The sequence below is a fragment of the Macrotis lagotis genome, chromosome 4, assembly GCF_037893015.1.
Source record: "Macrotis lagotis isolate mMagLag1 chromosome 4, bilby.v1.9.chrom.fasta, whole genome shotgun sequence".
In the NCBI taxonomy this organism is placed as follows: Eukaryota; Metazoa; Chordata; class Mammalia; order Peramelemorphia; family Peramelidae; genus Macrotis; species Macrotis lagotis.
Window position 1 is genome coordinate 190101487 of NC_133661.1, and position 11952 is coordinate 190113438.

The 11952-nt window shown below is 35.3% G+C and overlaps 1 protein-coding gene and 1 pseudogene across 1 annotated transcript; one reads left to right on the forward strand and one right to left on the reverse strand.

Moving 5' to 3' along the window:
* The first annotated feature begins 1365 nt into the window (after nucleotides 1-1365).
* On the forward strand, nucleotides 1366-2287 carry LOC141522831 (olfactory receptor 4F6-like; annotated as a pseudogene).
* Nucleotides 2288-9239: 6952 nt separating this feature from the next.
* Nucleotides 9240-10217, reverse strand: LOC141522832 (olfactory receptor 4F3/4F16/4F29-like). The gene has a single exon (XM_074236261.1). It carries the CDS (start codon nucleotides 10197-10199, stop codon nucleotides 9240-9242), a length of 960 nt encoding a protein of 319 aa, XP_074092362.1. The 5' UTR covers nucleotides 10200-10217.
* Nucleotides 10218-11952: the final 1735 nt, after the last annotated feature.

The following is an 11952-nucleotide window of genomic DNA, read 5'->3' on the forward strand; positions in this document are numbered from 1 at the left end:
CCCATTCTGATCCTGGGCAAGGCCATATACTGGCTCCCCCACCCAAGGTGCCCCATCACTTTTGCATGAACTTAGTTGTCTTTGCATGTGCCAGATACTTCCTTTAGGAACTAGCCATTCCTGGAGGTTGAATCTTCAGAGGGTTGGCTATACACCCAGAGGTTCAACATTTAATTAATTTCAGAACCTTGGCTGCGAGTCTTCCCAGGTCACATGTCCTCTTCACATGGTCATGCGGGTTCTCTTCACATATCCTGGTTAAGTGCCAAAAAAGCTTGTATAAGCCTATTGGCAATGTGCCACCTTTGTCTGGGACCTCTTAAAAGTCCCTAACATTGAGCAGCCCCTCAGAGTTTCACCCATGGAAAGGATGCTTTACCTGGGATGTTTCCCAATACCAACTCTGAAGGCTGTACCCCCCCCCGGAACTCCCTAGCAGCTGTTGATTCAGATGTTGGTGCTCCCAATTGATGATTTTTTCTTTTAATATATATCTTTATGTAAGCTTTGCTCTTCTTTTTATTATATTGAGACTTATTAGTAACTTTTGCTGTAAAACTGATTTTTTTCTACCTATTTTATAATCACTTTATTAAATATACTCTTCTTAGTTTTGTTGGTGTGAACATGTCATTTTGTAGGAGGCAATTGAAACTAAAACTCCTTAATCAAACATTATGTATGTGTATTTTGTGTACATATATGTATATATGTATATAGACGGATGGATATATAGATAGATGATAGATATATAGATAGAGATAGATGAATGGAGAGATGGATGGATAGATATCTACATTTAATTGTAGCCTTCTTGGGGAAGGGTTAAAAACAAAACAAAAAGTGCACAGCAGAGAATAAAAGAAAATCTATAGGGAATCAAAGAATGATGGAAAAGTTTGAATACTATGGGCAATATTTATTTTAAATATATATATACATATATATAATTATAGGTTTTCTTGAAGTGGAAATTTTTTGCTTTATATTTTGAATCCTCTCATTCTGCTGGGCTGATGGCATTTTTTATTTTGTATGTAAGTTTAAAATAAAAAAGAACTATTAATAAAAAATGCATTTCTATATAAATTATCAAAGTAACATGAATAAACAGAGATGAGTTTCTATTATTAAGTGAAACTGAGTTTGGTGATGAACATGGTCAGATGGTGGTAGGTGTAATAACAGTAAGACTATTGAATCATTTCCATAAGTGATTGCTATTCTCTGGGTTGACAGATCTTGATAGTCCTTGGTAAATGTTTTTCAAAGTATAAGAAGAAACTTTCCATTCATAATTCCCACTTACTACCTATTTTTTTCTGATTGCTTTAGGTAACTTCAGAGCTGGCCTATGTTGATCTAATGGATGGAACAAATCAATCTGTGGTTTCTGAGTTTGTATTGATAGGACTCACAAATTCTACAGTGATACAAATTTTTCTCTTTGTTTTTGCCTCTGTGTTCTGTTTAGCAAGTATACTAGGGAATAGCCTAATTGTACTCACAGTGGCCTCTAACTCTCACAATCCCCCATGTACTTCTTGCTGGTCCACCTCTCCTTCATTGACATGATTGATTCCTGCATTGTGAACCCCAAGGTGATTAGTGACCTTTTCAGAAAACATAAATTCATTTCCTTTGGAAGCTGTGTTTCTCAGATCTTCTTTATTCATGCTGTTGGAGCTACTGAAATGGTGATTCTCATAGCCATGGCCTTTGATCGCTATATTGCAATATGTAAGCCTCTCCACTACCTGACTATTATGAACCTAAAAGTATGCATATCTATTATGATAATTTCCTGGACAATTGGAATCTCTCATTCCTTCCTTCAATTGGCCTTTGTGATAAAGTTGCCCTTTTGTGGCCCTAACAATGTAAATAGCTTTTACTGTGACCTTCATTAGACTTGCCTGCACAAACACTTACAGACTGCAGTTTCTGATTACTGCCAATAGTGGGTTCATCTCTCTGGGAGCCTTCTTCATTTTGATCATTTCCTACATTGTCATCCTGATCACTGTCCGGCAACGCTCTTATGAGGGTTCATCCAAAGGCCCTTTCTACATTGTCAGCTCACATCTCTGTGGTGATCTTGTTCTTTGGTCCATGCATTTTTGTCTATGTGTGGCCATTTCCTTCATATCCAGTGGACAAATATCTTGCCCTTTTTGACTCAGTTATCACTCCTTTTCTGAACCCCACCATCTACACATTAAGAAACAAAGAAATGAAAGAGTCAATGAAGAGACTGCTGAATCAGTTTATGAGATTCCCCAAGTAGGTCTTAAAGTCTTTGAATGAAAAGAATGAGTTTTTCAGTCTTGGACTAGCAGCAATTAATACATGAGATCCTTCATTGCAGTGTTATAATCTAAATATATAGAACTAAGGCTAAGAAAGAGATACACCAAACAGCATTAGACAATCTTTCATTTCTCTTTAAACTAGTATATCTTTTTTTACAGTGTCTTAGAAGTAGATTGACTTGTTGGATTTTTTTCCTGTAATGCCAGTATGCAAGGGACTTACAAAGATTTTTTCCCCATTCCTTTCCCTCTCCCTCTCTTGTGCCAAATAGAGGCTTTCTATTAGACCCTGGATATGGTCATGTTTCTTACTGTCCACTGTGTATATTTAAACCCTAATGGAAAAGCATATTTTAGACATGAAGATGATTCTCCAACCTGAGCTATTAGATAATATTCCCCATTCATGTTTGTTTCTATATCACTCAGTCTATTTAATTAGAAAGACTGAGGATTTTTTCCTATCTCATTGAAATTTTCATTTTCCTCTCTCACTTCTCTCCCTTTACTTTAACACTAGGATGACTTATTTTTATAAAAACCAAATAATCATTCTTTTAGGAAATCATTTTTAGAAAGAAAAGGCTAGTGTACAATATTTTCTTTTGAAATAAATATAGTTTTGATAAATGTGGTTGGAAAGAAAAGGGAATTATAAGGAATATTTTATGTGTCAAATTACATATGTTATGCCATATATAGATTACATTAATATTTCTTCATAAAGCCTAAAACCACTCTCAGTTAAGAGACTAGAAGTAGAATAACACTGGATGTGGTGGTTTGTTATGTATAGAAAGCACCAGTTATACTTAATTTGACTTCCCAGCCATCATCCTATCAATCATCCAACACTTTTTCTTATTATACCAGAGAATATGCACTGAAGGATATAATCCTTTGAGCTCCAGAACTACTTCTCCAGATTCCCTTTTATTCTGGCATGGCTGACCAAATATAGGAGGTCCCAGTTATATTTCAGCCCTCTTCAGACATCTTCTCACGTGTTGTCATGTCACCTGGACCAAAAGCCTTTGCCCAGAAGATTTAACCTTTTCAGTTCCAGAATACCTACACTGGGTTCCCCAGGATCCTGATTGTTCCATGTGACTCACTATATCTAACAGATTTGAACTATGCTTCTCTTTATGCCCCATCCATGTTCTCATCACAACATTCTGTACATCTTCACATTCATCCTGTCTCTCAAAATAATTCTGGAATCATAATCAAATCAATATGATTATTACTACAGGAAAGATAAAGTCAGCATATTTTTCTATGATTCTATACACTATCTTTGTAATTTAATTTTCTAAAGCAAAATAACCTTCCCTGTCCATCACTTCAGTATGTATTGCCTCCTTTTATTAGAATGTCAACTCTTTGAGGGCAGAGATTCTTTGCTTCTATGCTATAGCACTAGGCACATAACAGATATTCATATGAGTATTCATCATTTATTCATGTGAGAATACTTCAACTAACAAAGTCTTAGTGCTGAGTGAGACATTTGGAAAACAAAGGGAGCAAATGGTGAAACAAGGAGGCAATAAGAGAGCATCAGTTTTGTGATTATCATGAGACATATTTATTCAATTGATGTTAAAGCAAAAAATGAGAAGTTAATTTTTTTTTAGGTTTTTGCAAGGCAAACGGGGTTAAGTGGCTTGCCCGAGGCCACACAGCTAGGTAATTATTAAGTGTCTGAGACCGGATTTGAACCCAGGTCCTCCTGACTCCAAGGCCGGTGCTGTATCCACTGCACCACCTAGCTGCCCCAGAAGTTAATTTTTTAAAGGAATACTAGCCAAAAATATTGAGTGAAGATAGTAAATTTCAGAATGTTGTTGTTCAGTCATTTCAGTCATGTCTGACTCTTCATGACCTCATTTGGGTTTGCTTGGCAAAGATAATGGAATGGTTTGCCATTTTCTTCTCCAACTCACTTTACAGATGAAGAACTGAAGCAAACAGAGCTAAATGACTTGCCCAGGGTAACACAGATAGTTGAGATCAGATTTGAACTCATGAAGTTGAGTCTAAGCCTAGTGCTCTATCTACTGCATCATCTAGTTATCTGAATTATAGGATCATTTTATACTTTAGATACTGTATAATAATTGAGTTAATAATAGACAGTAGGTGGGGCAGCTAGGTGACACAGCAGATAGAGCATCGGCCCTAGAGTCAGGAGGACCTGAGTTCAAATATGGCCTCAGATACTTAATAATTACCTAGCTGTGTGACCTTGGACAAGTCACTTAACCCTATTGCCTTGCAAAAAGTTAAAAACAATGAAGCAATAATAGACAGTAGGAAAATCATCAGCTTAAAGGAATCTCTAAAATAGAAAAAAAATACAAGAGTCATTTTTCAAGTGAATGAGCAGCTTTGAGGCCAAGAAAAGAATGAAATTTGGTACCTGGAGGAAAAGGTTAAAGAAATTAATTATATATGGAGTCTTTAATATCAATGAAGGGAGATAATATCCTTCACTTTAGGTAGCTAAAAGCAACCCTGAAGAAAAGAAAAACTGAAAGTCAACACAAGATGGAGACCACCTCAGGTTGAAAAATTGACTTCTGATAACTAAGAACTGTTCTTGGCTAGGAAGAGGCAGTTAATGGAAATTGGAAAGAGTGCTTTGGATGAGGAATCCATTTATGAGACACTCTATTCTAGATAGTTATTGAGCCTATTAGAAATAATAACATAGGTCATTGATTTATTGACAGATGAGAATGGTCTCAGGTTAGTAACAGGTCATACAATAGTGGGAATGGCAGGGAAGTTTGTAAATTTAGAAGTCAGATATTAGAGAGTACAGTCATGTAAGAACTGGTAATACCAGGTCTCTGCTGTAATATTACTGATCTTTTGGTCTGATTACCTGGTGCTGGAATACTACAGGGTAGAAATGGAATAGAAAAGAGTCCAGAGGAGACGCTTTCAGTATAACCATAATTAAAAGGCAGGAAATAAAAGATAATCTGTCAAATGAAAAAAAAATTAAGAAAAATGGAATTGAGACAAGGGTATATTCTGGAAGTTGAGAAAGGTTTGAGACCAGACATAGGCAGGAAGTTCATTAAATAGCTAATATTCTAGTGTGACTGGAACAGAAAGGGCATAAAAAAAGCAATATGGCATAAGACTAAGAAGAGTTTGTCTTTATTGCCAGAGGCAATAGGAAGTTATCTCAGGGTTCTGAACAGGGAGTAACAGACACTTGTACCTCATAAAAATTGTTTTTGTAGTTGTGTGAAAGTCAGGAAAACCAAGAGAGACCTAAATGCTTTCAGTGTTGTGCCTATCCCCATCTTGTCCAGTGAAACAAACACCAACTATGTGAGGATTGATAACAAGAGAAGGCCTTCCAAAAGCAAAAGAAAAAAGCCTGGCAGAATGGAGATCTCTTTGATGTTCATATTTCTAGAAGTTTTGTCTTTGGACTGGGAATAATTAAATAGTAGTTGAAAATTGGTATCAGATGGCTTAAAAATTCTTACATTAGCTTTGTGAAGTAGAAACTACTGACATTCTGGTTTATAGATAGGGAAACTGAGGCTTTATGGAGAAAAGTAACTTGCGTTACTACAGAGTTGTTCTACTTCAGAGTTGGTTAAATGTCAGAGGTGACATTTAACTCCATTCTCTCCTTACTATAAGACTGGAATTTTTCCCTTACTTGTGACTTTCAAAATATGATCCAATGATTCCTAGGTAGCCCTGAAACATTTTCAGGGTATCCACAAGGAAAAACTATTTTCATAATAATAAATATTATAATGTTTTCATTTCTACTATAGTATATATCAGAAGATATAAACCAAAAGTTCTTTGGTAAAGTACTTAATTTTTAAGAGAATAAAGAGACCCAGAGACCAAAAAGTATTAGAATCACTGGCCCACACCACACATAAACAAAAGGTGGATTATATAGAATCCCAATCCAGATCAGTTCCAGAACTTTGGACAATTGTTTTGCCTATAACTTAACAATGAAATGGGATGTGACACACACTTATGACCATCACAAAATGATTTTGTGTTAAGAAGGTGAGACCAACCCACTTGCTATTTTAGTGGGGAATGATTACACAAGGAATATTGGCTATGGTAGCTCTTCTCCTAATGCAGCCAAAACCCTCATTCAAATGGAAGATAGAGGAAATTTGGTTTGCCACCTCTTTCACTCTACTTACCACTCCCTCATACCCTTTTGATGTAGCAGTTAAATGTGGGGTTTAGTTCTTCATTTAATAAAATGTAATAAGTGGACTGGATGGAATCCAAGTCTCTTTCCTACTCTAAGTCTAGTCCTATAAGAGTTGATTACTGAAGGCAAGGATAGCCAGTTGGAAAAGGTTATTTTATTAATATTATTATTAATAATAATAATATTAATATTATTCAATATATTTAAATATTATTGAATATTCAATGTTATTGAATATTCAGTTATTCAATATCCCCCAATGAATGTCTTTTAGTACTCCACTCATCTTCTGTGATTTGATCCTATAATAATATCAGTTGGGCAGAAGAGAGGAAGGTAGAAAGGAGAACCAAATATCCTCTCCTTTTAAAGACTAATCAAAATTAAATAAAAATGACAAAGATGGTTTAATAAAAGATCACATTCCCAGAGAGGAATTGAGAAAATACACTTTTTCCCCCTTTTTTTACAAAGGTAGAGAGCTACAGGTATGAAACATTACATACCCCATACAACTTGGTTGATTTACTAGCTTTGTTGAAGTGTTTTTCCCTCTTTCTATACCCCTTGTTATGGGATAGTTTGCAGGTAAATAATAGCTAATGATAATAAAAGTTATCACATATTTTTGAAGTTTACAAATCACATATGTTATTTCATTATAACTTCATAACAATTGTGGAAGATGTGTAACAATTACAATTTTTTTTAATTTTTACAAATGAGATAATTGAGACTGAGATACCTTAAGTAACTTTCCTGAGATCACACAGATAGAAAGTATCTGAAGAAGTATTTTAACTCAGGTCTTCCTGAATTTAAGTCTAATGGTTTTTCTACTATGTCACCTCCAGGAGAAGGAAAACACTTTCAGAAATGAAGATAACATCAAAACAGAAGACATCAACAAAAATGAAAACAAAACAAAAAACATAAATAATAAAGACACTCTATTATTCAAAACAAACACAAAAGAAAAGGCAACTCAAAGCAGCCCAATAAATAAGATAGATAGACCCTTAAAGGCAAATCAATCAATCAACTAGAACTTATTAAGAACCTACTATGTGAAGTACTGGGAATACAAAGACAAAAACAAAGCAGTCTCTGCCCACATGGAGCTTACATGCCATCAAAGAAACAGCTTGTATCTATACAAGTATACCTATGGTGAGAGCACAAAAGGTTTGAGCAGACACTGTTCCAAAGTTAGTTTGATATGTTTGGAGACTTCTGGGAAAAAGAAGCTTGAAGTTAAAATGAACAGTTATTGCTGTTACCCACAAAATGAGAGAAAGGCTGGTGGGTACTCTATCCCTAGGTGCTACCTCCTAACCCTTCTTCTATGACCCAATCGGTATCAGAAGCTGCATAATAAAGGTCTCTTCCCTCTTCCCCATTGATAAGAATTGATGAGATAAGTGATGAGATCATAAGGCAGCAGTTTTATTAAACTAGCAAGTCCTATTTTTCCCTTTGGAAATAGGTCAAATTTAAGAGAATTTAATTCTTCTTTGGCTCCATGTAACTTCTTCCTATACAAATTAGGTGGCACAGTAGATAGAGTATGGCCTTGGAGTCAGGAGGACGGGCCATTCAAATCCAGCCTCGGACATTTAACAAAGCATTTAAGCCCTACTATTTAACCTGAAATCTCAAGTAATTATTTTCTAAAAGAATGGCTTCCATATAGATTATTCTATGCATAAGAGAAAGAGAAGAAAAAGTGACACAGAAAATGGAGAAAATTTAAGTATCCTTACTAAGAATTTAAAAATCCTCACCAAGAAGGGAGATTCAGTAATAAGGAAAAAAAGTGATTATTAAAGTACAAATCAGTAGGAAACCTTAGTGACAAATAGCTTCAGTACTATAGAGTTAGTGATAAAAAAAAAAAAGAAAACAAACATTTGACCAGTTTAGATTTCAAAGGATCAGTAGAGAGAGAATGGAAAGTATTCAAAGGCTCACTATTTTGGAGGAATGTTGACCCAAAGGTATGGACACTCAGGAACGACAATCTGAAAACACAACCAGCTAAATCCCACACTAGATTTGGAATTAGAGAATCTGAATCTAATCCTGGCTCAGTTATTCAACCCTTGTGTGACTTTGAATAAGCATTTTAATCTCTCTAGGCAATAATTTCTTTATCTATAGAATGGAAGCATCAGACTAATTGTCACAAGATCTCTTGTAGTTTTAAATCTAAGATTCTATGATCTTATTAAATGATTCTGATAAAATATGAGGAATATTGTTTAATCTCTAGGAGAATCATCTTAAAGTGTGGCTTATCATACTAGGGTTTCATTATGATTTTTCACAATGAACAATATGATAATATTCAATGTCAGACAAAAGTCTCTATTTGGCACTGTAGGTGGAAGGTCAAAGAGTTAGCCATTTATATATTGGCTTTACAGAAAGGAATTCCATCTGGTCTTCAAATGATGACAAAATAGAGAGTTGAGTGCCAGTGCTAATCACACCATAAGGAAATTAGGAAATGGTTTATAAAGTCTTGATGCACATATTTCCTAGACTAAAAAAAAAAAACTTGGTCATATATATATATATATATATATATATATATATATATATATATATATAAAATTAAATACTGGAGTCAAGATTCATAGCTTAATTGCCATCAATCCAAGGCAGAAAAATCCCCAATATCCCTTGTAATCCAAGCAAGGTATTTAAGAGATTCTCTTGAACTTCATGAGTGTCATAAGCCTCGATCTCATGAGATTCCATAGTTTTCCCATTGCCATCTTCATCTCTTTGTTCCTCAGTGTGTAGATGGTGGGGTTCAGAAAAGGAGTAATAATTGAGTCAAAAAGGGCAAGATATTTGTCCACTGGATATGTAGGAAATGGCCACACATAGACAAAAATGCATGGACCAAAGAACAAGATCACCACAGAGACGTGAGCTGACAATGTAGAAAGGGCCTTGGATGAACCCCCAGAAGAGTGCTTCCGGACAGTGATAAAGATGATAATGTAAGAAATAATCAAAATGAAGAAGGTTCCCAGAGAGATGAACCCACTATTGGCAGTAATCAGAAACTGCAGTCTATAAGTGTCTGTGCAGGAAAGTCTAATGAACCGAGGAAGGTCACAGTAAAAGCTATCCACTATGTTAGGACCACAAAAGGGCAATTTTATCACAAAAGCCAACTGGAGGAAGGAGTGAAAGATTCCAATAGTCCAAGAAGTTATTAGAATGGAAATACACACTCTTAGGTTCATAATAGTCAGGTAGTGGAGAGGTTTACATATTGCGATATAGCGATCAAAGGCCATGGCTATGAGAAGCACCATTTCAGTAGCTCCAACAGCATGAATAAAGAAGATCTGAGAAACACAACCTTCAAAAGAAATGAGTTTTTGCTTTTTAAAAAGGTCAATAATCATCCTGGGAGTTGCAATACAGGAATCAATTATGTCAATGAAGGAGAGATTGGCCAGTAGAAAGTACATGGGAGATTGTAAGTGGGAGTCAAAGGCCACTGTGAGCACAATCAGAGTATTTCCCAATATACTTGCCAAACAGAACACAGAAGAAAATACAAAAAGAATAAGTTGCATCACCCAGGAATTGGTGAGTCCCATCAATACAAACTCAGAAACTGTAGAATGATTTGCTACATCCATTATCTAAATCAGTGTAATTAGTTTTTAAGTAACCTAAAAGGGGAAAGAGTGGGGAAAAATCAGATTTATTTATATTTCAAAATTCAGGAAGAGTTAAATTAAGATTAACATTGCCTCACCATATACCTTGTGACCACAACCAGAATATAAATTCTGTAAGATTTAGGACAATGTTTTAGTCAATTCTTTAGCTCCCCTAAAGTCTAACATTTTATACCAAATACTAAATAAATATTTGTTATTTGATGAACTGAATAGATGAGTAGAAGTAGAGACAAGCAACTGAGGAGAAAAAACCCAATAGAATTGAAAATAAAGTACAAATTATAGAGAAAAACAAAGAATCACATAGATGGGAAAAGACTCACAAAGACAAGCTCTCTCACCTGTTCTGACAAAGAGTAATTCAAAAACATTTTTAGAGGTCTTAGTATCACAGAGAGCCTTTAACATTCCCTCTTACAGTAAAATATCATCTAAAGGAAAGAGTTCTGTTTAGCTTTTTTCCTAATAGTTAAAGGTGGATAATTAACTACATAATGTTAGTGATCAAGTGATGTTGCTGAGATTTGGGAATAGCCAGTCTGGGATTTACTTGACCTGGGAATTGTGCCATGGAATAATGAGGGTTCCCCCAAAGGTCAGAATATTAGGAAGGTTCCTAAATAATGAAAAGAAAAGGAAAGAAGATGAATACAAATGGCTCCTGGGAGCTGATTGAGGAAATTCATTAGGTATGAGATGAGTTTCATAAGTGGGTGACTAGGAATATAAACTTGACTGAGATAAGCATTGGTGAGGTTAAAACAAAATCACAGAACATAGAATTTGGAAGGAACTTGAGGTCATTTAGTCCAACCTACCATGCATGACAAAATATCCCTTTTAAAATATCTCTGACAAATAGAATTCTCAAAGACTTCAAATATTACAACTTCATCCCATGAAGTATCATTCCCTTTAGGCACAAAGAGCCTTATAAAAGGTTCCTATGAAGATAAAAGCCTACTAATTAGTAGCTCTGATTGGCAGTAACCAAATGATGTGACAGAAACTTGAACTCACTCAACCTGAACTCACATGGCAAATAAATTATCTCCTAGAATTGTTAGTTTTCCCAGGAGAACCAAGGAGAAAGGACTTTAACATGAAAAAGAGGTCTTTTTTTTCCTGGAAGCCTTTTATGCTTTTTCTTCTCCAATTTAACTATTTTTATTCAGTGATTTGAATAAGGAATAATTCCTAGAGAACATTTAAAATGCAGTTTCAGAGGGATTCAGAAGTATAAAAATATTCTATTTCCAGAATTCTGGTGTGTGCCCTATACAATTTTATCAGCTTTTAAAAAAACAGACCCAAAATGTGGAGTCCACTCAAATCTCAATTTAAGTAAAGATAATCCCCCTCCCCCAAGTAAATTGGAGGCAAAATAATTGATTTGTTGATGTTGAAAAATGACTAAGATGCCAAGTGAATGATCTCCAATGTCTTACAGGCAATCTCCCAACTTAAAGGGTTGAATTCTAAAAGTTAGCTTCTACTCTGGTTTGAATGAGAAAATAATGTATAGGGTCAGGTAGGTGGTACAGTGGGTAGAGCACCAGCCCTGAAGTCAGGAGGAACTGTGTAGAGATCCCCTGACCAGTAGAGGATCCATTCAGTTCTGGAGAGAAAAGAAAAACACATTAACACACAGGTGGGGAGTATCAGCAGGACGTCTGACAGAGCCAGTTTATTGAAAACATTAAACAGT

Bases quoted from the DNA above. Each gene is read 5' to 3' on its own strand.
- LOC141522832 (XM_074236261.1), bottom strand. From the start codon at position 10,199: ATGGATGTAGCAAATCATTCTACAGTTTCTGAGTTTGTATTGATGGGA.